This window comes from Bison bison, unplaced genomic scaffold (genome assembly GCF_000754665.1).
Source record: "Bison bison bison isolate TAMUID 2011002044 unplaced genomic scaffold, Bison_UMD1.0 scf7180017864516, whole genome shotgun sequence".
NCBI lineage: Eukaryota > Metazoa > Chordata > Mammalia > Artiodactyla > Bovidae > Bison > Bison bison.
Window position 1 is genome coordinate 5,561,991 of NW_011495069.1, and position 27,345 is coordinate 5,589,335.

General features: G+C 49.7%; 2 protein-coding genes across 2 annotated transcripts in view; both read left to right on the top strand.

Moving 5' to 3' along the window:
- The window catches only part of LOC104981236 (ephrin type-A receptor 8-like), an 83,080-nt gene extending 82,152 nt beyond the window's left edge, over positions 1-928 (top strand). Inside the window, exon 8 of the mRNA XM_010830239.1 lies at positions 839-928. Within this exon, the coding sequence (XP_010828541.1) occupies positions 839-928 (90 nt within the window). The remainder of the gene's footprint in view (positions 1-838) is intronic.
- Positions 929-5,593: 4,665 nt separating this feature from the next.
- The window catches only part of LOC104981237 (ephrin type-B receptor 2), a 27,689-nt gene continuing 5,937 nt past the window's right edge, over positions 5,594-27,345 (top strand). The window contains exons 1-8 of the mRNA XM_010830240.1: positions 5,594-5,599; positions 5,742-5,904; positions 8,619-8,727; positions 9,740-9,804; positions 21,582-21,704; positions 22,256-22,503; positions 24,417-24,632; positions 25,989-26,138. Coding sequence (XP_010828542.1) covers positions 5,594-5,599; positions 5,742-5,904; positions 8,619-8,727; positions 9,740-9,804; positions 21,582-21,704; positions 22,256-22,503; positions 24,417-24,632; positions 25,989-26,138 — 1,080 coding nt within the window. The remainder of the gene's footprint in view (positions 5,600-5,741; positions 5,905-8,618; positions 8,728-9,739; positions 9,805-21,581; positions 21,705-22,255; positions 22,504-24,416; positions 24,633-25,988; positions 26,139-27,345) is intronic.

A 27,345-nucleotide genomic window follows, 5' to 3' on the forward strand; every position in this document is an offset into this window, starting at 1 on the left:
GAGATGTGAGGAGCTGACCAATTCAACCAGTATTTCGGAGCTCAGAGGACCAGGGAAGCGTGAAGGAGGACTCCTGGTGGACGGTGGTGCCTTTTCCTGGGGACAGATGCAGGGTTTGTGATTTGCAGGTATAGGTTCGGTACTTGCCAGGGGTATATGTGCTTGGTTGCTCAGTCTTGTCTGACCCTTTACGACTCCATGAACTGTAGCCTGCCAGGCTCCTCTGTCCATGGGATTCTCCAGGCAAGAATACTGAAGCTAGTTGCCATTTCCTCCTCCAGGGATCTTCCCAACCCAGGGGTTGAACCCGCATCTCTTGCGTCTCCTGCATTGGCAGGAGAATTCTTTGCCAGGGGTAGGGAGGTGTAGTCAAGGACACACAAGTGTGCAGCCAAGTGTGCAGAGGACACAAAGAAGTGAAAGGTTAGGATCCAGGAGAATGGCAGGGTTTAAGGAGAGAAAGAAAAAGTTGTAGATGAACGTCTCAGAGGAGACACCAGCAGAGGGACAGAAGGAGAATCAAGAGGGGTTTCTGCCCCGAGCCCTCAGGTAGGGCTGTGACATCCCCGCACCACCTCTGCCTTCTCGAATCAGCCCCACTAGGGGAGGCGCGGCCAGGCTGCTGGGGGCGGGAGGGCGGGGGTGGTTCGGGATTTATTTCTAGGTAAGCCGGCTCTCACCAGCACTTCAGAGTCCTCCTGGTGCCTGCCTCCCAAGTACGGAAGTCCGAACCGAGCCCTGCCGTCCCGTGTGGGCCCCACCCCCCAGCCTTCCCCCTCCCCCGGCCTTCTTCAGAAAGGGCTCTTTTGGAGCGGGTTCTCGCTTGGCCTTTCCCCAGCTCCATGGGGATTTCCCAGCCTGCCCGGAGCCCGGAGCTGACAACCGCTTCGCGGGAAGGCTTCTGGATGCCGCTGACGAATGGCGTTAGCCGGGGCTGGCCGCTCCCATTGGCTCCGGCGTCCCAGGGGAGGTGGCCTCCTTTGGCAGCCGCCCCAAAGCACACAGGTTCACACTCCCCTCGGCTCCCCCAAGAGCTCAAGAAGACTCATTTGTGAGGCGGATGGGCCCGGGTAGGCCACATCAATTTATGTGTTTATTCAACAGAAACTTCTACTTGGCAGAAGTGGAAGGGAAGGATATTCCAGAGAGAGCGAGCAAAGGTTGGGGGAGGAGGGGGTGAAGCACGAAAGGCCAGGATGCTCTCAGGTTGTTGCCGAGTGTACGTGGAGCAGTAGCGGCATGGAGACGCTTGTTCACTCACTCACCTTTGCATGCACTCATTCATTTAATGAACATTGGTGAAGGCTTATTCTTTAACGTGTTGATGATAACCATGATGGCGGTAGCCTCCGTTCACTCTTTCGTGTGTTAGTGGTTGTTCCGTTGCCAAGTTGTGGCCAACTCTTTCCTACCCTGTCGACTACAGCATGCCAGGCTTCTCTGTCCCAAGTTCATGTCCGCTGAATCAGTGATGTCATCCAACCGTCTCATCCTCTGTCACCCTCTTCTCCTCCCGCCCTCAATCTTTGCCAGCAATCAGGGTCTTTTCCAATGAGTCGGTTCTTTGCATCAGGCGGGCAAAGTATTGGAACTTCAGCTTCAGTGTCAATCCTTCCAATGAGTCTTCAGGGTTGATTTCCTTTAAGACTGACTGTTTTGATCTCCTTTCTGTCCAAGTGACTCTCAAGAGTCTTCTCCAGCACCACACATAGAAAGCATCGATTCTTCGGCACTCTGCATTCTTTATGATCTAACTCTTGCATCCGTACATGACTACCGGAAAGACCATAGGCTTGTCTATGCTAAAAGCTTTGCTCCTTTTTTCCTATTTAACTTCCACAGCCACTCTGTATAGTATATGGTGGTGTTATTCCACTTTAGAGGTGAGAACGCTGAGACTGGGAGGGCTTAATAAATGTACCCGTGCCTCATTGGTCCACCGTGTAAGGCCTCAAACTACGCGCTAGTGAATTTCATACTAAATTTCTTCCCATAATCCATCGTTGCTTAATCTTTATTCAGATAATGGAACTTCAAAGAGAGAGAGAAAAGAGAGTGGGGAGAGGGGAGGAAATTGATGGCTCTAGACAGTATCTCCAGTGTGCCAAGCACTGCCTGATCAAATTTTATCTTCACAACAACCCTGAAAAATTGGCATTTATTGCTCCATTTTCCGGAATAGCAAACAGGGGTTCAGAGAAGTGAAGGGTTTTTCCCAAGATTATAATGCAAAGCAGTGGAAGAACTGGCATCTGAAATGACTTCCAGTCCCCTGCATGGCTCAGACAGTAAAGAATCTGTCTGCAATGCAGGAGACCCGGGATGGATCCCTAGGTCGGGAAGATCCTCTGGAGGGGGGAATGGCAACCCACTCCAGTATTCTTGCTGTGAAATTCCAGGGACAGAGGAGCCTAGTGGGCTACAGTCCATGGAGTTGCAAAGAGTCAGACACAAATGAGCAACTAACAAACATACCAATCCCCTGCTCAGTCCTGTGTCTGGTTTTAGAGAAGGGATCCACTCAGGTTAGGGCCTCAGCTTCCCAAGGCAACTGTGCCTCTAGCAGTTCCCTCCCATCTACGTCATATAATCAAAAACTTCTAGCCTCTCTTAAGTGGGGGACCCACCTAGTATGCAGAATCCAAGCCCCTTTTCCTAGCCTGAGCCCATCCCATGTTGGACAACGGCACCTACTGGCCAAATCTGGTACTGCTCCCTAGATTTCACAAATGAATAGTCTTAACAGTTTAATTAATATTCATTCATTCATTATGTCAGTAGTTAGTGAGCACCTACTGTGTGCCCAGCCTGAGGGTCCCAGAGATAAGCCAGACAAGCTCTCTGCCCCAGAAATCCAACAGGCTTTAGAGAAGACACGTTTATATCAGAACGATGGGTAGGAGAGGAGACAATGGACCTGCAGTCTCTGACTGGGACATTTGGGAGGGCTCCCAGGTTTCCTTGATAGCTCAGTTGGTAAAGAATCCACCTGCAATGCAGGAGACCCCGGTTCAATTCCTGCGTCAGAAAGATCCCCTGGAGAAGAAATAGGCTACCCACTCCGGTATTCTTGGGCTTCCCTTATGGCTCAGCTGGTAAAGAATCTGCCCACGATGCAGGAGACCTGGGTTCAATCTCTGGGTTGGGACGATCCCCTGGAGAAGGAAAAGGCTACCTACTCCAGTATTCTGGCCTGGAGAATTCCGTGGACACAGTCCATGGGGTAGCAAAGAGTCAGACAAGACTGAGCGACTTTCACTTCCACTTTCCCCAGCCAAGGTAGTAACTGTGTTGAGTCTTGAATGATAAGTAAAAGAACTGCCAGACAAATGAGGAAAGCATAGTTCAGATGGGCAACAGCACTTGCAAAGGCTAAGAGTGTCCAGGGAAGGTCAGATTGGCAAATAAAATACAGGACACCAGGTTACATTTGAATTTTCTTTTAACGTTTTAGTATACCTCAAAGAATGCACAGGACATGCTTTACTAAAAATTAGTCATTGTTCAGCTGAAATCCAGATTTAGCTGAGCATTCTATTTTGTTTTGTTTTTCTAAATCTGGCAACCCCAGCAGGGAAAGGGGAAGCAGTTACATATGTCTGGAGCCTAGAGGACCCAGGGGATGTGGCAGGAGAGACCAGCAAAAGCCGAGTCATGGAAAGTCTAGAATTGGGGAAGGACTCTGAATTCAGGCCCCTGTGCCTGGTCCAGGGGAACAAAATACAGCCCCTTCCCTCTGGAGCTTACTGTCGAGGGAGAAACATAAGCCTGGGCCCAGGGCAACAGAACATGGCAGAAACCCCCTCCTATGGTACCAATAGCAAGTGTTCCAGGGCTCAGAGGAGGGAGATACATCTGGCTGGGAAATCAAGGAGGCTTCCTGGAGGGGGGTGCAGGCAATCTGGCACGGGTAAAGAGACTTCCTATCTGCTGCTGCCCCCACATCCCAAGCTTTTTCGTACCTCCTTGCCTTTGTACCTACTGCTCCTTTCCAGGACCACCCTCCCCTTCTTTGCCTGGGTGACTTGTATTTATTAAGATTCCATTTCAGTTCCCTCCACTCGTCAAGACACTTTCCATGGCTTCATCTGCTATCCCCAATCCAGGCCAGGTCACATGCCCTTGGGCTCACTGTGCTTACCCCACCCGTGTAAGCCTTTCATACATATCAATTCACTTTTTTCTCTAAACAATCCTTTGAGGTAGCTATTATTATTATCCTCCCCATAATACAGATGAAGTAAAGGAGGCAGAGAGAAGTTGAGAAACTTGCCCAAGATCACAAAAGTCATAGAGTCAGGATTTGAACCCAGAAAGTCTGGCTCCAGTTGATTGTTTTAACCTCTCTACGATAATAACGCTGTAATTACAGTGTAGCTGTATAATTACATAATAGGATGGTAGTTACAATTATTATCTATAATAACATTGCCCACACTGAATTTGTTGACTGAGAGTTTTCAAGGGCTCTGTGTACCCAGACATATACATGCCTGACATGTACACTCAGGCACACATTTTTCTACATAAAGGTTCATAGCTTTTCATTAGTTTCTCAAAGAGGCTCATGATCCTCCAAGTGTTAAGACCTCCACACCATTTGTTTTACTAAACTGAGCTCCCCAAGGAGGCCAGGGCTTGTGTTTTACCCACTGGGGGCCCCTAGTGCTCAACTCAGGGTCTAGTGCAAAGAGGGTATGTGGGGAGGGTTTTCTGGGTAGCTGACAGATACCTGAACAAGCACCATGGAGGCTGGTAAACATCTGCCTCAACTCAAGCACTCCTCCATTCTCAGTGCGCCAGCCAGGTCTTTGTCTAGTCTCAGACTCCTTGGGTCACCCTGGGCAGTGCTCAGATCAGAATTGGCATTCTGCATCTCTCAAAGGAGGGAACATCAGGTCCTGGGTATCCAAAGGCATGCGTATGTGAGGTGGTTCCATGCAGGAACCTGGTTTCAACTCCTAAGGCAGCCACCAACTGATATATGTGACCTTGAGCATCATTTCCCCTTTCTGGGTCTTAATTCTTACCTTACTTAAATATGCTGAGGCTGAATGGGGGTCCTTCCACTTAATCCATTGAGGCATGGGGCAAAGAGGGGGATGCAGACGTGAATAAGGTGGACCCTCTCCCTGCTGTCTCTAAGAACTCACAGCCTCGTCTTCAGGGTCTGCACACAGTGGCCACTCAGTCTGTGTGTATTAGTCAGCTATTATTGGTATGATGCCGCGGAACAAACAGTTCCAACAATCCAGAGGCTTATGAGAAGTGGCTGTTTTTCCTGCTCATAAGCTTTTGTCTTTGGGTCAAGTGAGGTGGTGCTGTTTCAGCCTAGGAGTTAGGTCAAGGATTTCTTCACACATTTCCCCTTCTGGAAGCAGCGGTTACCCAAGTTAAGCCTCACCATGACAGATGGCAGAAGCCCAGGAGACCGAGTCAAATCAACAAGTGCCTGTAAAGCCTCTACTTACATTACATCCTCTAGCATATTCCAGCAGCCAAACCAAGTCACAGGAGCAAACTCGCCATCTGTGAGGCAAAGAAATACCTTCTGCCTTCTTTTGTGGGAAGTGTTGCAAACCATATGCCGAAGATGTGGGTATGTCATTCTGTTATAGGGAAGGAGCGAAGACTATGGAACCACAGAATTTGTCCAGTAGCCAGACCTGCCCCCAAGTGGCAGGAGGAGGTGGTGGACTCTGGGCACAGCCTCACTAACTGTTTTCTCTGTTCCTCGGCAGGAGCTGAGTGAGTACAACGCCACAGCCATAAAAAGCCCCACCAACACGGTCACTGTGCAGGGCCTCAAAGCCGGCGCCATCTATGTCTTCCAGGTGCGGGCACGCACCGTGGCAGGCTACGGGCGCTACAGTGGCAAGATGTATTTCCAGACCATGACCGAAGGTAAGCGGGGCCAGAGCGCAGGAGGACGGCCTTGACTCTGCAGACAGAACAAGGGCCGCCGTGTCTATAAAGTGCCTTTGTGCGAATTAGCAGAGGCTCCCTCCCCCCTTCTAGATGTCATTCTCCCTCCAACCTGGGTGAGAACCCTCATGCACTATACCAACTGCACAGCCACATATGCAGGCATTGTTTCTGTGACCCAGAAAGGATATGGACTCCTCCGTGACCATCATGTCCTTTCCCAGGACCCTTGGGAGCCCAGCCTCAACTTGCAAAGCTACTCTGAGCAAGCCACTTCCATTCCCTGGTCCAGTTTCTTCTCATCTATAAAAATCAAAGTGTTATATTGCATCTGAGGGAGCAAACGTATCTTATCCATACATCACTCCAATGACATGCAGTCGGATTGAGAAGCATTCTGAAGCGACATCTGAACTCAACAGGGAGAAGTGCTGGGATGCATTAGTAATGTCTTCCTTGGGCAAGAGACCAGGAAGTTGCAGCCCATGTGCTTTGTGTCTCCGAGTCTGGGACCACATGGTCTCTAAACACCCTTCCTGCTCCAGTAACCTTTGAGAAGCCGCATAGTTAAAGAATGCAGGCTCTAATGCCTGACAGATGGAAGTTACAGTGCTGATTGAGCTCTAGCTGTGTGGTCCTGAGTGACTCATCTGACCTCTCTGAGCCTCAGTTTTCCCATTTATAAATGGGGATGATAAGAGCTAACTCATTATCAGCATCATCATGAAACTAGTGTCAGGAAAAGGGTAAATGTACAGGTGCTAGCACAGGGTTGGCATTAGGCCTCACATGGTTAGTGCTCACCAAAATAGAGTTAAGGTCATAGTTGTCATTGCTGTGAGTCTGGGGGTCTTTTCCCCACCAGCCAAACTCCAGAGCAGAATATTTATGAGCAGACTACAGCATCCCTCCTTAGCATCTGCTTCAACCCCTGGACATAGGCCTCAGCCTGTGCCGAGTTAAACGTTTCAGGGGGCTCCTGGACCCCTGAATTCTTGTCTTACCACAAAAGTCCTCCCTTATGGCTCCACCATCACTTCTAGTACTCAGCTCCTCTGTGCAATCCCCCTTCCTCATGGCCAGAGTTTTTCACCTCTCTAGGTCCTCTTGTATGTTGGTTGAGGGTCGCTGACCTGGGGACTGGGGGACTGTCCCAAGATCCTTATTAACTCAACAAATATTTGCTTGTGCTAAGGATGCAGAAATGACCTAGTCCTTGACTTCAGCAAGTTCCTGCCTGGGAGGCAATGAGGAGTAATAAAAATAAAGTGTTAAATAATGAAGATCTTGATGCCATTGACAATGCACTGAGGGGTTTCCAAGAGCCGGGACCAATGCTGAGTGCATTTTACACATTATCTCGCTTAAGCCCATGGCCTTGGGTTGAACAGACCTGGGTTCAAATGTTGGCACTGGCCACTGTCTAACTGTGTAAACTTAGGCAAGACATGATTTTGCTGAGCCTCAGTTTTCTGATCTGATAAATGGGATAATTACACGTAGTACAGCATAGAACTGTTCTGAGAATCACACAAGGTACATACCTACCCATGGTAGGCTCTTAAAACACTTAAAAACAATAATAGTTAATATGTACTGAGTACTTACTATGTGCTACAAGTTACTCTAAGTGGGCTTTTTTTTTAATGTATTTATTTATTTGGGGCTGGGTCTTTGTTGGTACATTCAGGATTTCTCTAGTTGCAGCGAGCTGATGGCTACTCTTTATTGCTGTGTGTGGGCTTCTCACTGCAGCGGCTTCTCTAGTTGCGGAGCACCATCTCTAGAGTGTGCAGGCTCAGCAGTGGTGGTGCACGGGCTTAGCTGCCCCGTGGCATGTGGGATCTTCCCACACCAGGGATCAAACCCATGTCCCCTGCATTGGCAGGCACATTGTTAACCACTGGACCGCCAGGGAAGTCCCACTCTAAGTGTTTTACGCAAAAATCCTATATGGGAACTATTATCCTCCCCACTTTACAAATGAGGAAACTGAGCCACAGAAATAAGTCACTTTACCAGAGATCACACAGACAGTAAATAGCACCACTGGGACTGAAACCCAAGGAGTTTGGCTTGAGAGTCTGTGTTTTGACCTGCCTCTGTATATGTGTCAGCTTATTATTATTCAGTTCAGTTCAGTCGCTCAGTTGTGTCCGACTCTGCAACCCCATAGGCTGCAGCATGCCAGGCCTCCCTGTCCATCACCAACTCCTGGAGTTCGCTCAAACTTATGTCCATCGAGTTGGTGATGCCATCCAACCATCTCATCCTCTGTCGTCCCCTTCTCCCACCTTCAATCTTTCCCAGCATCAGGATCTTTTCCAGTGAGTGAGCTCTTCGCATCAAGTGGCCAAAGTATTGGAGTTTCAGCTTCAGCATCAGTCCTTCCAATGAATATTCAGGACTGATTTCCTTTAGGATGGACTGGTTGGATCTCCTTATTGATTTTCATATCTACATTGAGATGTAGGCATTATTATGCCCATTTTATAGACGAGAAGCTGAGTGCCAGAGCACTTCATGGATTTGTCCGAGGTTATTTGTGAGGGAGTAACAGCCAGTTCTCCACCTGAGGCTCTGTCTGGAGTGGCAGAGAGTCTAGGGATCCCAGGAGACCCAGGGCAGTGGGGATGCAGGGGGTTGTGACCCCCGAGCTAGGCTGAGAACAGTGCATTGTGCTTCCTCTCCAGCCGAGTACCAGACAAGCATCCAGGAGAAGCTGCCACTCATCATTGGCTCTTCGGCAGCCGGCCTGGTCTTCCTCATCGCCGTGGTTGTCATCGCCATTGTGTGTAACAGGTGGGTGGTGTCCCCCTGCCTGGACCAGGCCTGGGTTCCGAGAGGGCTGCCCATCCATTCTGCCATCCCTGAACAGGGTCTATGATCAGAGAGGGCAGGAGGGGCTTGGGGAGGCCAGGAGACCCCCAAGTGGCCTCCCACCACCTAAACGGCCACAGTTGGCAGTCCATCCCTTTGGTCAGGTGTTGCCCTGGACAAGTCCGCGCTCCACAGAGGTGGCTTACTGAGATGCTAATACTTGAGCGCAAAGGGACAGCTCCGAACAGTGGGGAGGAAAGACTGCATGATGTAGGAAGCCAGAGGACAGTGAAGGGGAGTACAGATCGCCCCACTTTCTGCTCTAGCAAAAGCCCCTCCGTGAACAGGGCCAGAAGCAAGCTGAGGAGCTCAGCTGGCTGAGGTAGCTGGAAAGAGAGGGGACACAGACAGGGCCAGGTGTCTGGCATCCAAGGGACTGGCACAGCACGTGCAAAGGCAAGCAGTGGGACTGGCTCCTGGACTTCTGCTGGACTTAATGCAGAGACTGTCCCTTCTTCCTTAGAGCTTTCTACTTTATTTATTTTTGGCCATACTGCACAGCCTGCAGGATCTTATTCCCCAACCAGGGGTGGAACCTGTGCCCCCTGCAGGTGGAAGGGCAGAGTTCTAACCACTGGACCACCAGGGAAGTCCCAAGAGCTTCCCACTTTAGAATAGACTAGGTCTTAAGGTCAGATGGACAGAAGCCTCTGGGTTTCTGGGACCAGGGGCCACGGCCGGAGATGCCTTTGCTCTTTGAAAGAGGAGAGGGGACAGGGGAAACAGTGAGCCTGGACTTGAAGTTGGAGAAGTGGGAAGGGCTGGGGCAGAGGGAACCAGGGAAGGTGAGGCTGCTAGGCAAGGGTCCGGCAGGGAATTCTCTGGCAAGGAGGTGGTTTCCAGGGCCTGCCCACCCTCTGCCTATCACCTGCTGTGGCTCCCATCTCCCCGGGCGCCTCCAGGTGGCTCCAGCCCTTTGCTCTTGTTCCAGAAGACGGGGGTTTGAACGTGCTGACTCGGAGTACACAGATAAGCTGCAACACTACACCAGCGGCCACAGTACGTATACCTCGGCGGGGCCGGCACCCTGGGATCCTTCACTTGTCAGCTCCGCAGCAACCTCTCCAGCCTCCTTTGTCTTCCTCCTCCCTTGCTGCAGTCAGACATGAACATGCTGTTCCTTCTGCCTGGAGCACTCTCCCCTCTCTTGCCCTGGCTAGCTCACTCCCTCAGGCTTCATCATATACAAACCCCTCTGAGAAGCCTTCCTTTATCCCCACTCTATCCTGGATGCACAGCGCCCCCACCTGGCTGCATGGTGATGGTCGTCTCCCTGTCCCTCCATCATTATAGTGGGGGCACTTGGGGACCTGAAATCGTGTCTGACAGTCACCACCACCTCCCCAGTGTCAGGTGGCTGCCCAGCACACAGCAGGCACCAGACAGATTGGCAGAATAAATATCGGGTATGCCAAAATGTTCGTTCGGGTTTTTCCATAAGATGGTATGGGAAACGAAATTTTGGGCCAACCCAGTACATGATCTGAGTGAGACGATGAGGACCCCAGGCTCTGACCACGGAGGGGAGAGAAGGGAGCCGGGAGGCCCATTCTTGTACCGCTCAGTGACTCCTTGGCTGCCTCTTCCCAACCCCTGCACCATGCCCCCATTTCCTTCACTGTCCCATGCCACCTTCGGCCAGGGCTGGGGGCACATGTGCCAGACACACCCAGAGCAGATGTCTCCTCCCGGGGTCACCAAGTAAAGAGAACAACAGAGTGTAGATTCCTCTCTGTCTGATCTTGGCAGAACCAACAATCTGTGTGGGGGAGAGGAGATATGGATCCTCACTTTGGCTCACTTGGCAAATGGGAATTCCAAGTGGGTCCCCTATAGGCTCTCAAACTGTACTCAGTGGGGTACCCTAGAGCTTCTCAGATGGTCCCCAAGTGAGGGGGTCATCCGCGCATCCCTTCAGTTGTCACATATTTGTTGTGGCCCATTATGTACATCAGGCTCTGCTCCAGGTGCTAGGGACACACAAGTAAACAAACCCCATATTCCTACCCTGGTGGAACTTACATTCTAGTGGGAGGGACAGTAAAACTATTACATTTAGAATGGATAAACAAGGTCCTCATGGATCGGGTGGAGAAGGCAATGGCAACCCACTCCAGTACTCTTGCCTGGAAAATCCCATGGATGGAGGAGCCTGGTAGGCTGAAGTCCATGGGGTCGAAATGAGTCAGACACGACTGAGCGACTTCCCTTTCACTTTTCACTTTCATGCATTGGAGAAGGAAATGGCAACCCACTCCAGTGTTCTTGCCTGGAGAATCCCAGGGACGGGGGAGCCTGGTGGGCTGCCATCTATGGGGTCGCACAGAGTTGGACACGACTGAAGCGACTTAGCAGCAGCAGCAGCAGCATGGATCGGGCAGGGAACTATACTCAATATGCTGTGATACACCATAGTGGAAAAGAATGTAAAAAAAGAACGTATCAGATCAGATCAGATCAGTCTCTCAGTCGTGTCCAACTCTTTGCGACCCCATGAATCGCAGCACGCCAGGCAAAGAATGTATATATGTGTATAGCTGAGTCACTTGGCTGTACAGCAGAGATTGGCACAGCATGGTAAATCAACTATACTTCAATTTTTAAAAAGTGACAGGTATTTTAAAAATAAGTGCAAAATATTGATAAACTTTAGAAAATAGGGCTTACATTTTCTGCAAGATTAAAAGAATGTTGAAGATTGGTTGTACATCAGTATGACTGTACTTAATAATACTGAACTGCACGTTTTGAAATGGTTAAAATTGTGTAGTTTATATTACGCATATTTTACCACAATTTTTAAAAAGAATATAATAAAAAATCCTAGGAAATTTTTTAAATACATGCAATAAATGAGCAAAGTGTATGGTACATCAGAAGATGAAAGTGCTGTGGGAAAAAGGCAAGATAGGAAAGGGTGATTCAGAGCTGCAGGGGTTCAGTTTCATTTCAGTCGCTCAGTTGTGTCCGACCCTTTGCACTTCCATGGACTGCAGCACACCAGGCTTCCCTGTCCATCACCAACGCTCAGAGCTTGCTCCATCGAGTCGGTGATGCCATCCAACCATCTCATCCTCTGTCGTCCCCGTCTCCTCCTGCCTTCAATCTTTCCAAGCATCTGAGTCTTTTCCAGTGAATCAGTTCTTCACATCAGGTGGCCAAAGTAGTGGAGTTTCAGCTTCAGCATCAGTCCTTCCAATGAATATTCAGGACTGATTTCCTTTAGGATGGACTGGTTGGATCTCCTTACAGTCCAAGGGACTCTCAAGAGTCTTCTCCAACACCACAGTTCAAAAGTCTCTTCATTGTTCAGCTTTCTTTATAGTCCAACTCTCACATCCATACATGACTACTGGAAAAACCATAGCCTTGACTAGCCAGACCTTTGTTGACAAAGTAATGTCTGCTTTTAATATGCTATCTAGGTTGGTCGTAGCTTTTCTTCCAAGCAGCAAGCATCTTTTAATTTCATGGCTGCAGTCACCATCTGCAGTGATTTTGGAGCCCAAAAAAGTAAAGTCTCTCACCATTTCCATTTTTTCCCCATCTATTTGCCATGAAATGATGGGACCAGATGCCATGATCTTGTTTTCTGAATGTTGAGTTTTAAGCCGACTTTTTCTCTCTCCTCTTTCACTTTCATCAGGAGGCTCTTTAGTTCTTCTTCGCTTCTTCATTTTGCAATGCCAAAGAATGTTCAAACTACCGCACAATTGTACTCACCTCACACCCCAGCAAAGTAATGCTCAGAATTCTCCAAGCAGGGGTTAGAGCAGTGTTTTTAATGTTAATTTGGGAATGCTGTGCTGGGTCTTTGTTGCTGTGCACAGGCTTTCTTTAGTTGCCAAGAGAGGGGGATACTCCCCAGCTGTGGTGTGTGGGCTCTAGGTCTCGAGGGCTTCAGGAGTTGCAGCACGTCGGCTCAGTAGTTGTGGCACATGGGCTTACTTGCCCTGGGGCATGTGGAATCTTCCTGGGCCTGGAATCGAATTCATGTCCCCTGCAATGGCAGGCTGATTCTTAACCACTGGACCACCAGGGAAGTCCGGGCCTTGGTTTTTATTCTGAGTGAAATGAGACGCCTCTGGAAGGGTCTGAGACAAAGACGGACAGGCTCGGAGTTACAGTTTTCACAGGACTTCTCTGACTGCCCTGTGGAACATGGACTGGGCGGTGCCAGGCAGGGATGGAACAGGGGCCGGGAGGTGGCTGTTGGGATAATCCAGGGAAGATAGGATGGTGGCTGGACCAGGGTGGCAGCAAGGGAAGTGGTGGGAAGGCGGTGGGTTCTGACACACTTTGAAAGTAGGCCAATGGATTCGCTGCAGCACTAGATACGGAGTGTGCGATGAAGAGCAGTGTCAAGGAGTTCTTGGTATTAAGCCTCTGTGTGAGTGTGTGTGTGTGTGTGCAGGCGCACACACGCTTTGCTCAGTCGTGTCCAACTCTGCAACCCCATGAACTGTAGCCCACCAGGCTCCTCTGTCCATGGAATTTTCCAAGCAAGAATTTTGGAGTGGATAGCCGTTTCCTGCTCTAGGGTATCTTCCCGACCTGGGGATCAAACCTGTGTCTCTTCCGTCTCCTGCACTGGTAGCAGATTCTTTACCACTGCGCCATCTGGGAGGCTCCTCTGGGTAAGACTTAATTTGAAGTAAACTTTGCCGAGCTTAAAAATCATTTTTAGACATCACTGTAAAAATGATTAAACCATTAAAATTTCCAGAAGACAATTTAGGTAACTATTTAATTGATACGTGGAGGGAAAAGCACTTTCTAAGCACAAAAGCAATGAAAGGATCATAAGACAGAAGTGGACAAATTTAACTACACAGAAATAAAAATCCACCTGTATGTTAAAAATAAAACTCATAAATTCCATCGGCCCAGCCTGTTCCTCAAGTAATAAAATCATGATGGTAGATATAGCTAAACATATTGTGTTCTATGGGCCAAGAGCTACTTTAATGCTCAACATGTATTCCTCATTTAGCCCTGGTCATTTCCCACTTTAAGGAAACCAGGGCACAGAGAGGTCCCACAGTTGTGCGGGGCAAACGCTGGGGTACAAACACAGTCTTGGCCACGCTGTGCTCCCTACACCCTTCTGAGTAAGACAGGCTCACACGCTCCATCACCTGGAGCATTCAGGAGCATCACTGTTTAGAGCAGCAAGTCGGTAGCAAGGAAAACAGGTGACAGCAGGGATTTATTTTAAAAACAGACTCCAGAATAGAACGTGTTGTTCATAAATCAACACATTCTCAAGCTCACGCTTCTACTTTCTGCATCTGAGCAGGATTTTGTTGTTTTGTTTTTTTCTCAAAACACGGCCAGCCCCGTGATCACATATCCACCAGCAACCTTGTGTGGCTGGAACAGAGGAGGAAGCTGAGGCCTGGCTATGTGTGTGACCAACCCAAGGTCACCCTCATGGGCTCGTGTTTTCCATTGTCCAGCAAATGCTGAATGAGTGCTGACGTCTATGGTGCCTGGACGTGGAGCCAGAGGGATGCACCGGGTTTCTCAACCCTACTTTGCTACCGGCCAGCTCAGTGTGACCTTGGGGAAGTCACTGGAAGCTCAGGAAAAACCACTCTGATCCTTGGCATCCTTATGTGGGAAGTAGCAGGAATGATGCTTCTTTCACAGAGTTTTGAGGAGTAAATGAATTAATGGATGTTGAAGTGCTTTGTAATAATAATATTTAATAATAACCAACTCCTCATGATAACAATTAACAATTATTCAGTGCTTTCTGGTTGCCAAAGACTGAACAAAACCTTTTCAAAAGATTCTCATTTAATCTCTGCAACCCCCTTATGAGATAGGGGATTTGTTTATTATCTCCATTTTGCAGATGGAAAAAAGTAACTTGCCCAAGGGCACACGGCCAGATCGATACAGTGATTGATCCTGAATTCAAACTCATAAAGCAACTTATTTGTGACCATTATTGCTGGCAGATCCAGAATGCAAATCCAGGTCTCTGGATGCCTGGTTCCTCTTTCCCTCATCGTGAATTTTCCACATGGGTTCAGGATGGCGTGTGACCCTGTTGGTGACCCTGACAGTCATAAATCATCCAAACAGTAGCCCAATATTTTCTGAAGACTCTTGCCTGCCAAGGTTCTCATCCAACTGCAGTTCAGAAAATGTCCTTCCTGGGAGCCAAATGTCCCTCCTTGTGCAAAACTCTGGCCACAAGGAGCTCACATTCTATCCCAAGACACAGGTGGGGAAGCACCCAAAATAAACCAGTAGCTTGGCAGTTGTAAGTGTAGACTTTCAAGGCAGACAACCTGGATTCAATCAACACTTCTGCCACTAACTAGCTATGCCCATGTCCCCTTAGGCAAGTTGTTTCACCTTATTCATTCATTTATGGCTGCACTGGGTCTTCACTGCTGTGCACAGGCTTTTCTAGTTCTGGTGAGTGGGGGCTACTCTTCGTGGTGGTGCCCAGGCTTCTCACTGCAGTGACTTCTCTTGTCTCGGGGCACAAGCCCAGTAGTTGCAGCACACGGGCTTAGTTGCTCTGCAGCAGGTGGGACCTTCCTGGACCAGGAATCGAAACTGTGTCCCCTGCATTGTCAGGCAGATTCTTAACCACTGGACCACCAGGGAAGTCCCATTTAGCCTTTCTTATACCAGTTTCTTCATCAAAAAAGAGGGGGACTGTTAGGTTGAAACCAAATGAAATGGCCATTTTTGTAGATCAGTTCAGTTCAGTTCAGTCACTCAGTCATGTCTGACTCTTTGTGACCCCATGAATCTCAGTGCGCCAGGCCTCCCAGTCCATCACCAACTCCCGGAGTTTACCCAAACTCATGTCCATCGAGTCAGTGATGCCATCCAGCCATCTCATCCTCTGTCGTCCCCTTCTCCGCCTGCCCCAATCCCTCCCAGCATCAGGGTCTTTTCCAATGAGTCGACTCTTCCCATGAGGTGGCCAAAGTATTGGAGTTTCAGCTTCGGCATCAGTCCTTCCAATGAACAGCCAGGACTGATCTCCTTTAGGATGGACTGGTTGGATCTCCTTGCAGTCCAAGGGACTCTCAAGAGTCTTCTCCAACACCATAGTTCAAAAGCATCAATTCTTCGGTGCTCATCTTTCTTCATAGTCCAACTCTCACATCCATACATGACCACTGGAAAAACCATAGCCTTGACTAGACGGACCTTTGTTGGCAAAGTCAAGTCTCTGCTTTTTATATGCTATCTAGGTTAGTCATAACTTTCCTTCCAAGGAGTAAGCGTCTTTTAATTTCATCCATGCAATCACCATCTGCAGTCATGTTGGAGCCCAAAAAAATAAAGTCTGACACTGTTTCCACTGTTTCTCCATTTATTTGCCATGAAGTGATGGGACCGGATGCCATGATCTTTGTTTTCTGAATGTTGAGCTTTAAGCCAACTTTTTCACTCTCCACTTTCATCAAGAGGGTTTTTAGTTCCTCTTCACTTTCTGCCATAAGGGTGGTGTCATCTGCATATCTGAGGTTATTGATATTTCTCCCGGCAATCTTGATTCCAGCTTGTGCTTCTTCCAGCCCAGCGTTTCTCCTGATGTACTCTGCATATAAGTTAAATAAGCAGGGTGACAATATACAGCCTTGACGTACTCCTTTTCCTATTTGGAACCAGTCTGTTGTTCCATGTAGATCAGGAGGAGTCAAATATTGACAGTTTTGTAGGGCTCAGTCTAATAGTAGTATTTACCCAGAAAGATTGTCAGGGAAGATTAATTGTGTCGATACCTATTAGCGCCTAGAACAGGGTCTGCTCTGTGGTGAAACGATGCTAAACTGTGAGCCAATCATGTTATCAATGGTGAGGCGAAACCAGAGGTCACCGAAGCAGGAACTGCAGCACTCAGAGCCATATAGTCAAAAAGTGTTTATTAAGTACCTACTGTATACCACCCTCAAATATACTCTAGAGAAAACATTTTAGAGCAAGGGCTCATAACTTGAGAGTTCATAACTCCTAGAGCTTCCAGGGCCTATAAACATTCCAAAATTGCATGCTGACCATGGGCACATGCACACACATGTGAATTCTTGGCCAGGAAGCAGAATTCATAGCTTTCATAAAATTCCCAAAGGTATTTGTGACCCCAAACAGGTAGAGAGAGAAAACAAGGGCATGTCAATGAGTAAGGCTAGTGTTCTTCCAGTGAGCATTTATTGAGCACTGTCTATGTGCCAGGCCCTGGGATTTAGCAAGAACAAGACAGACATGGCCTCTGTGCCCCTGGGGGAGAGAGGGGCAAAGCCTTCACAGGCAGAAGAGTGTTCCAGAAAAGGGTGATGGGGGACTGTGGGCCTGTGAATCCGGGAGCCCTGGCACGAGGTAGGAAAGTCATACAGACATCTGTGGGAGTGGGTGTGGGGACAGAGCAGTGGCAGCCTGAGAAGGCCTTGGTCCCCTCTGGAGGGACCCAGGCAGGCTGCACAGAGGAGGTGGCATTCGACCTGGACACAAAGGTAGAAGAGGGTGCTCCAGGTAGAGGGAACCACACGAACAGAAGCAGAGAGGCCAGAAACTGCGAGGCGTGTCCGGGGCCTCTGGGTAAGTAATTCCTTATGCAAGTAGCAGGGAGCTGTCAGTGGAGGCCATTACGGGGAGGCCAGATGGAGGCACTCGCCTTCAAGGACCTGCTTTAAGCCAGAGGTCCCCAGGACAGTTTCGTGGAAGAGAATTTTTCCACAGACCAGTGGCAGGGGTGGAGGGAAGATTCAAGTGCATCACATTTACTGTGATTTCTATTATGATTTTTATTTCTATTATGATTATTAGTGTGTGTTAATCACTCGGTCATGTCCAACTCTTTGCAACCCTGTCCATGGAATTCTCTAGGCAAGAATACTGGAGTGGGTTGCCCTCCTTCAGGGGATCTTCCCAACCTAGGGATCAAACTCAGGCCTCCTGAATTGCAGGCAGATTCTTTACCATCTGAGTCACCAGGGAAGCCCTCTGTTATTATTACATTGTGATACGTAATGAAATAATTCTACAATTCACTATAATGCAGAATGAGTGGGAGCCCTGAGCTTGTTTTCCTGCAACTTGATGGTCCCATTTTGGGGTGATGGGAGAGTGATCAGTTCAGTCGCTCAGTCGTGTCCAATTCTTTGTGATCCCATGGACTGTAGCATGCCAGCCCTCCTTGTCCATCACCAACTTACTCAAACTTACCACCCAGAACTTACTCAAACTCATGTCCATCGAGTCAGTGATGCTATCCCACCATCTCATCCTCTGTCGTCCCCTTCTCCTCCCTGCTCTGGGGAGAGTGATAGAGAGCAGCTATAGATACAGATGAAGCTTTGCTCACTTGCTTGCCGCTCACCTCCTACTGTGTGGCCTGGTTCCTAACCGGTACCAGTCCAAGTGGCCCGAGGGGGTTGGGGACCCCTGCTGTAAGTGATGGAGCCCTCCTGACTAGCACTCCTGTCCAAGGCTTAGAGACAGCATCTGATTGGTTGGCAGCATCCAAGCATGCTTTGAGCTCCCTGAACTGACCCATTCGTATCCTCCCTCCCCAACTGGCCCAGGAGGAAGAATTTCCCCTAGTTCTGTTGGCAAGGAAGTGAAAAGTTAGTCACCAAGGGCCACAGCCCAGACGCTGAGTCTGGGCGAAAAAAGAGAGCCTCTCTGCAGGAGCTGATGCCCCCGCTCTGGGGAGGGCTGACTTAGGGGAGGAGGAATCACAGATGAATCCAGGAGGAGGAAGCATGGACCAGATCTGGGTGGGTTTCCTTCAGGAAGCAGTGAGCTTGGTGATTCAGAGCAGTGGCCCTTGACTCAATTCTGACAGACCTGGATTCAAATGCTGGCTGTGCCATTTGCTAGCCGTGTGGCCTTGGACAAATTACTTAGCCCCTCTGAGCTAAAGTTTTCTCTCATATGAAATGAGAATAATGATATCATTCAAAAAACTAAGATCATGGCATCCAGTCCCATCACTTCATGACAAATAGATGGGGGGGAGGAAGTGGAATCAGTGACTGATTTTATTATCTTGGGCTCCAGAATCACTGCAAACAGTGACTTCAGCCACGAAATTAAAAGATCCTTCCTCTTTGGAAGAAAATCTATGACAAATGTAGACAGCATATTAAAAAGCAGAGACATCACTTTGCCAACAAAGGTCCGTCTAGTCAAAGCTATGGTTTTTCCAATAGTCATTTCCTATCATAAATGACTATTTCTATTGATGTGAGAGTTGGACCATAAAGAAGGCTGAGCGCAGAAGAATTGATCCTTTCAAATTCTGGTGTTGGAGAAGACTCTTGAGAGTCCCTTGGACTGCAAGGAGATCAAACCAGTCAATCCTAAAGGAAATCAGTCCTGAATATTCATTGGAAAGGCTGATGCTATAGCTGAAGCTCCAATACTTTGGTCACCTGATGCAAATTGCCAAGACTCAGCCCCTGATGCTGGGAAAGACTGAGGGCAGGAGGAGAAGGGGGCGACAGAGGACCAGATGGAATCACCCATTCAATCAATAGACATGAGTTTGAGCAAACTCAGGGACATGGTGAAGGACAGGGAAGCCTGACATGCTGAAGTCCTTGGGGTCTCGAAGAGTTGGACAGGACTTAGCAGCTAAACAACAACCTCTAGGAGCTGCTGGGTGGAGGAGATGGGAGAATACACATAAAGAGCATGGCCCGGTGCTGGGCAGAGACAAAGGGCTCAGAAGGTGGAAACTGGTGTTGGTATTCTTCCACGTCTATCATCCAGATTCTGTCAGTCTACAGACACCGAGCATCAAGCGTGTGCAGTGCGCCAGGGAGGGAGGGATGAGAAAAAAATGGGCACCCATCCCCCCTTCCCAGGCTCCCACCATGGTGGGGTTTTCAAATCCTCTCACTTAAGTACTATAGTTTTATTTTTTATTATTTAGGTTGTGCTGGGTTTATCATTGTGGCACATGGGCTCTATAGTTGCAGCACACAGGCTTAGCTACCCCATGGTATGTGGGATCTTAGTTCCCCAATCAGGGGTTGGAAGGCAGATTCTTAACCACTTGACCACCAGGAAAGTTGCAAGACAGTGGTTCTTAGCCTCTTTTGAGGTCAGAGGCTCCTCTAAGTCTGCTAAAAGTTTTGGATCCTATGCCCAGAGAAACACAAATATACATATGTATGTGTATAAAATTATAAGGGAAATCCAGAAAAAATTCTATACTCAGAGATAGATTTTTGGAGGACTTTTATTTTCAACCATATTTATTTCCATAATTTTAAACTATAAAGAGCATAAATTGTTTTTCTAATCCAAAAAGACAATAATAATGTATTCCATTTCAGCAGCCCCACTCATCCCATCCTGGGTCTGCCAAGTGGTTCACAGACCCAAATTAAGAAAACTCTGACCTAAAGGGCTAGGCAGACACCCACATAAATAATACAAAATAAAACTAATGTGTTAGAGCAGTGGTTGGCAAGCATTTCTGTAAAGGGTCAGACAGTAAATATTTTAGGCTTTGCAGGCCTTATGGTCTCTGTTGTAACTGATCAACTCAGCCACTGGAGCGGGAAAGCGGTCACAGACAAAGGAATATGTGTGGCTGTGTGCCAATAAAACTTTATTTATGACACTTTATTACAAAACAGGCAGTGGGCCATTTTGCCAACCCCTGTGTTAGAGGTTCCAGCTCTTAGATGACGGGAATGTCTGAACTAGAGGCTGAGAGTGGTCAACTAACAAGTCCAAGGTCACAGAGCTGAGCAGGGTTGTGGCCCCACTCACCAACCAGCCAACCTTGCTACGGTCCGGGGACTCCAGCACCCAACTCCTAGAGCTGCTGCTCCCAAACTCATAGCTCCTGGAGCAGGGGGAGAATGCGGGCTGGGGACCCAGAGGAAGGCCCCAGCTGGGTGAGAGCCAGATGGTCTGGGAAATGGAAGACTAGTCATCTGGGAGGAGGAAGGAGGGCTCGTCTTTCCCTTCCTTCAAAGCACGTTGCTGACTCACTGCTGAGGTCAGAATTGGGTCTTTAGTATCCAAGTTACCATCTTCCTCTCTGCATCAAAAAAAAAAAACAGATCAGATCAGGAATTAAATTCATATGCCCCGTGTCCAGCCTCCTGCTGATCACCAAGGAATATGAGATCCAGAAAAGTTTGAGACCTGGCTAGCAGAGGGACCCAGGAGGTGGGCCTAGGACCTGTGGGTACTCAGATGCTTGTGAGGCAGCCCCTCCAGTGCCTGGGATGCCTGAGGCAGCCAAAAAGTCTCCTGAGCAGAGAGCAGGCCTGAATTAGGCCTTGAAAAGCAGGGAGATCGCCTTAGCAAAAGACCAAGAACATGGTCTGTTGCCTGCTCTTTCTGTATTTTTGTTCCAGTTCCCTCTGCTCCTTTCTTGTCTTCCTCTTCCTTTACTTTGCACCCCTTGATTCTCTATCACAAGCGTGACAAGCCTATCTATCCTTTCATGCCCACGCTCGAACAGACGTTGTTAATCAATCCCCACAGTCTTTTAGCTGCTGGAGGAAGCCCTTATTGATCAATTACAGTTGGAACAAAAACTAGAACCTATTTGCTATCCCTGCTGACTTTCTGTTCCCCTCACCCCCTACTTAGCTCAGTGCCCACCTGCTCACTGAGACCCAGAGAGGTCAAGTGAAAATGCAGGGGGTTGCCCAGCTCTTCCTGGGGCCCTGTGGGAGAGTCCTTCCCTCTGCAGAAGGACTGGTTCACACTTTTCCATCTGTCCACCTCTTGAGTCTGTGCATGTGACTGAGCCTGACCTTCTCTCCCAGTGACCCCAGGCATGAAGATCTACATTGACCCCTTCACCTATGAAGACCCCAATGAGGCAGTGCGGGAGTTTGCCAAGGAAATTGACATCTCCTGTGTCAAAATTGAGCAGGTGATCGGAGCAGGTAGGTGACTGGTACCCTCCCAAGTACCATGACCCCAGCCTTGGGTGTGGGGGGGCAGGGACCACCCCAATGTGTACTCCTGGGGTGGAGGGTAGGATGCCTCAGAGAACCCTCCAAGGCCTGAAGACTCAGATTATCCAAGGTGCAAGGGCTCCCAAAGATGTCCAGAAAAACTACCTCATCATCACCTGAGGAAACAGGCCCAGGGAAGGAGCTTGCTCACATCAGAGACCGAGCTAGTTCTGGGACCCGGTACTCTGGACTCTGTCTAATGCTTTGTCCTTCCTGCCATTCATCCCAGGTCCCTCGCTCCATCTCCCCAGGTCCCCCTACTTCCTCACCCCACGCCCAGCCAAACACCACGGGTTGGCCACAAAGGGTTTACCCTTCCTCCTGAAGGTGGCTGAGACTCTTTGAGGCCCTTGCATTCTCTAAAGGGATTCTGTGTCTGCAAGGATTAACTGGCCCCAGGGGCAGAGGTGAAAGGGAAGAGGGAGGCGGCGCTTCCACCTGCTGAGTGACATCCTGCCTCTTCGGTGTGCCTGTCCCAGGGGAGTTTGGTGAGGTATGCAGCGGCCACCTGAAGCTGCCGGGCAAAAGAGAGATCTTCGTGGCCATCAAGACCCTCAAGTCGGGCTATACTGAGAAGCAGCGCCGGGACTTTCTGAGCGAGGCCTCCATCATGGGCCAGTTCGACCATCCCAACGTCATCCACCTGGAGGGCGTGGTCACCAAGAGCACACCTGTAATGATCATCACTGAGTTCATGGAAAACGGCTCCCTGGACTCCTTCCTCCGGGTAGGGAAAGCCAAGAGTGGTGGGGCAGGAAGAGCAGTAGTGAGCATAGCTTTATGCTGTCAAAGCCTGAAAGGTCTTGGAAAGATCATGGTCAAGAATGGCTTGCTCGCTGCCACATTCTATTCCTTTATCCACGGCGTGCATGCGTGCTAAGTCACTTCAGTTGTGTCTTGACTCCTTGCCACCCTATGGACTGCGGCTGTCCAGGCTCCTCTGTCCATGGGATTCTCCAGGCAAGAATACTGGAGTGGGTTGCCATGCCCTCCTCCAGGGAACCTTCCTGACCCAGGGATAGAGGGATTGAATTCATGACAGGCATTGCTAATAAATCCCAGACTCTCTCCCACTATACCCAGAAGCAATCTCAGAATCTTTCTCTATCAGGGAAACCACAGCCAGTTGATCAGCGTTGGCATACAACCTGAAATCTCTTCCCTCCAAGCACTTAGCCAGCCTTCTCATGACGCCCGAGAGAAAAACTGAGGCTCTCAGAGAAGTAGAGTGTGCCCAAGGTTACCCGGAAGCTCAAGATGAGAGCCAGGACTGGATCCAGGTCTCCTGACCCTTAGTCCAGAGTTTTCACCAGGTTTGGATTTCCCCAAAGCTATACAGGGAGAGAGTTTGGAGCACAAGGCAACAGGGGAAAGCTTCCAGGCGCCCCAAGAAGTCACAGTCAACCAGCTAGACAAAGAGCACTGACTAGGAATCAGAAGTATGCCATTGGAAGGGGAGGGATGAACTGGAAGACTGGAATTACACATACATACTACTATAAATAAAATCTTTCCCATCATCAAGGTCTTCTCCAGTGAGTCAGATGCTGGGAAATATTGAAGGGAAAAGGAGAAGAGGGCACCAGAAGAGATTGTTAGATGGCATCACTGACTCAATACACATGAACTTGGGTAAACTCTGGAAGATAGTGAGGGACAGGGAGGCCTGGCATGCTGCAGTCCATGGAATCAGAAAGAGTCAGAAAGGACTTAGCAATGAACAACAACATATATATACACACACACACCTATAAGGTAACTAATAGGGACCTACTGTGTAGCACAGGGAATTCTACTCAGTACTTTGTAATGACCTATATGGGAAAAGAGTCTAAAAAAAGAGTGGGTACACGTGTAACTGATTCACTTTGGTGTACACCTCAAACTAACACCGCATTGTAAATCAGTTATACCGCAATAAAAAAAAATGTCTTTAAAGAAGTATGCCATTGAACTACTTGCTGTTTAACGAATATTTATTAAGCACCTAGTATGTGCCAGGAGCCTTTCACGCACCTTCTTGTTGAACACTGAGTACCCTAGAAGGTGGGCATGACTTATTCCCATTTAACACACAGTTGAGGAAACAGGGGCTTCCCTGGTAGCTCAGCTGGTAAAGAATCTGCCTGCAATGCAGGAGACCCCAGTTCAATTCCTAGGTTGGAAAGATCTGCTGGAGAAGGGATAGACTACCCACTCCAGTATTCTTGGGCTTCCCTGGTGGCTCAGCTGGTAAAGAATCCACTTGCAATGCAGGAGACCTGGGTTCGATCAGTGGGTTGGGAAGAGCCCCTGGAGAAGGGAAAGGCCTGGTATTCTGGCCTGGAGAATTCCATGGACTGTATAGTCCATGGGGTTGCAAAGAGTCGGACATGACTGAGTGACTTTCTGAGAGCGAGGTAACATGTCCAAAGTTGCACAGCCAGCAAGGGAAAAAGCCAGAATCCAGCCAGCCCCAGAGTCCATATTCTCTCCACCACCCTGAAACCAGCCTCTCCTGGGCCTCTGTAAGGCCCCTGAGCCACAGGGAGCCCAGGCCAGGGCGACAGGGGCCCAGTCTGGTGTCCCACTGTGAGAATGCTCCAGAGATCTGACGCACACTCTTCCATTCACTCTGTGTTTCCTCCACTTCTCCCAAAGCAAAATGACGGGCAGTTCACAGTCATCCAGCTGGTGGGCATGCTGAGGGGCATCGCGGCTGGCATGAAGTACCTGGCCGACATGAACTACGTCCACCGTGACCTGGCCGCCCGCAACATCCTTGTCAACAGCAACCTGGTCTGCAAGGTGTCTGACTTCGGGCTCTCACGCTTTCTGGAGGACGATACCTCAGATCCCACGTACACCAGCGCCCTGGTAAGACAGAGGCAGGGAACAGTGGAGCCGCGGGGCCGGGAAAGAGGGCGGACATCTGTCTCTCCCCACAACACGTTCTCACCGACACTTGCTCATGCCAAGCGCTGTTCTGAGCCCTGGAGAAGTAGAGACATAAACCCCGACTTCTGCCCTCTTGGAGCTCACAGGCTGGTGGGCACAGATGTGCAGAGCACTACCGAGCAATGGGGCTAAGAGTCAGACACCAGACTTAGGAGGCAGAGGAAGGCTTGCTAAGAGGGAATTGATAGCTGAGCTGAAAGCCAAGTGCCAGTAAAAGTTTGCCAGATGCTGTATTCTCACGGGTGGGTATGACTAGCACACAGGCTGTCGGGGTAAGTGGTGGGCAACCATGCTGGAGAGGTAGGCAGGGCCACATCTTGGAGACCCTTGATTGCCCAAGCTCAGGACTGTCTCCTGAAAGCTGTTGGGGTTGTTGAAGAGTTGCAGGGAGGTGGGGCGGGGTGGGGGTGGCTGTTTTGATTTTGGCTGTGCTGGGTCTTCACTGAGGCACGCAATCGTGGCTTCTCTAGTGGCAGCTCCAGAGCATGGGCTCAGTAGTTGCCGCGGACGGGCTTCGTTGCCTCACAGCATGTGGGATCCTAGTTCCCCAGCCAGAGATCAAACCCATGTCCCCTGCATTGGAAAGATGAATTCTTAACCACTAGACCACCAGGGAAGGCCCTGTTGAAGAATTTTAAACAGAAAGGAATCAGACAGTACCTGCCCTCAAAGATCTCAGAGGTAGTTCAAGTGGAAGCAGTGAAAAAGTGAAATGAAAGTGTTAGTCGCTCAATCGTGTCTGCCTCTTTGCAAACTCATGGACTGTAGCCCGCCAGGCTCCTGTCTGTGGGATTCTCCAGGCAAGAATACTGGAGTGGGTTGCCATCCCCTTCTCCAGGGGAACCTTCCTGACCCAGGATCAAACCCAGGTCTCCAGCATTGCAGGTGGATTCTTTACCATCTGAGCCACCAGGGAAGTGGAGGCAGGCAAGCAGGCAAATGAGATGAGTACCGCTCTCCGGGAGACGAGTGCGTCCTGATGACCTCAGTCGTAGGAGTAGGAGCATGAGCCACCCTTTGTGGACTTAGGGAAAGGTGTGCAGAGGGACTTCAAGGATGAGGAGGAGGTTACCAGATGGCAGGGTGGGAAAAGGCGCTTCGTGCAGAGAGAAGGTCCCAGGCGCGTGCCCGCAGGCCCGGACCAGCGGGCGAGTCTAGGGGAGCAGTCAGGCACTTTGTGACCGTACAGCCCGGGGTGGGGGGTCGGAAGCTTCGCCAGCAGAGGCCATTCGGCTCAGCCTCCCATCCACTGACAGTCCCCGTTCTGCTCCCCAGGGTGGGAAGATCCCCATCCGCTGGACCGCCCCAGAGGCCATCCAGTACCGGAAGTTCACCTCGGCCAGTGACGTCTGGAGCTACGGCATCGTCATGTGGGAGGTGATGTCCTACGGGGAACGGCCCTACTGGGACATGACCAACCAAGACGTAAGTCTGCAAGGAGGTGGGCGCGGCCTCTCTGGCCAGCCAGGCGGGCGGGGAAGACCTAGAACTCTTGGGCTTTTGCTCGACTTTCAGCAGGTAGGACCGAGGTCTCTGAGATCCTGGGTCCGGGCAACTCCCAGCACAGTGTTGGTTGATTCAAACATCTGCACAGGACCCTGGACTCTCCAGGGGGGTCAGGAGTAGAAAAGGCCCATGCATGCATGCTAAGTTGCTTCATTCGTGTCCAGCTCTTTGTGACCTGTGGACTGCAGCCAGCCAGCTCCTCTGTCCGTGGGATTCTCCAGGCAAGAATACTGGAGAGGGGCTGCCTTTCTCTTCTCCAGGGGATCTTCCCGAGCCAAGGATCAAACCTGCGTCTCTTATGTTTCCTGCATTGGCAGGCAGGTTCATTACCGCTAGAGCCACCTGGGAAGCCCAGAAAAGGCCCACCCATCCACAAATAAGCAAATCTTCAGGATGCAGCCACCTGTGGCCAACCCTAAGCGACCATGTCTGCCCCTCAGGGGTTCACCACCCATATGAGGGACAGGACAGTCATTCAGAGAACCAGATGGAGTTATCAGGTGCTATGTATGGTCAGGTGGTAAAGTGAAGAAGGCAGGCATCAAACCCTGCAGGTGCTCAGGAAAGGGAACATGGGCACAATTAGCCTTGAGGTCTACACGGACAGCTGGGACTCAAAGAGTAGTGAGACTTGAAGACGTGAGGACTTCCAGTGGAAAGAACAGCCTGTGCCAAGGCCCAGAAGTGGGATGACGAGGGGTCATGTTGGGGAGCAGTGGAAAGGTCAGAACGGTTGCTGAGGTTCAGTAATGGGGTGTTTGAAAGTCCCCCTCTAGGAATTCTGATTTGCAACAATGCAGAACAGGGAATAAATACTTGAGCAGGGAAGATATCCACAGTCAAGCTGGGGAAGACAAATTTGGCCCTATGGGCAGGACAGCTTGGAGAGGTGTTTGGGCTCCTTTCCCCTAACAGAGCAGCCGAAGGGGGTTGCTCACAGGAGGGTGGGCCTGGTGGACCCTGAGGCAGAGGGTATCTTGGGGTGCTGAGTGGAAAGGGAGCCAGACGCCCAGCTTCCAGGCCAGACTGAAGTCAGAGATGGTGGGAACCCAGGAGAGGCGCATACTGGGGCTGCCTCCAGGAAGTGGAGATGGTTGCCACGGCGCAACCAAATAAGCCTGTCCTG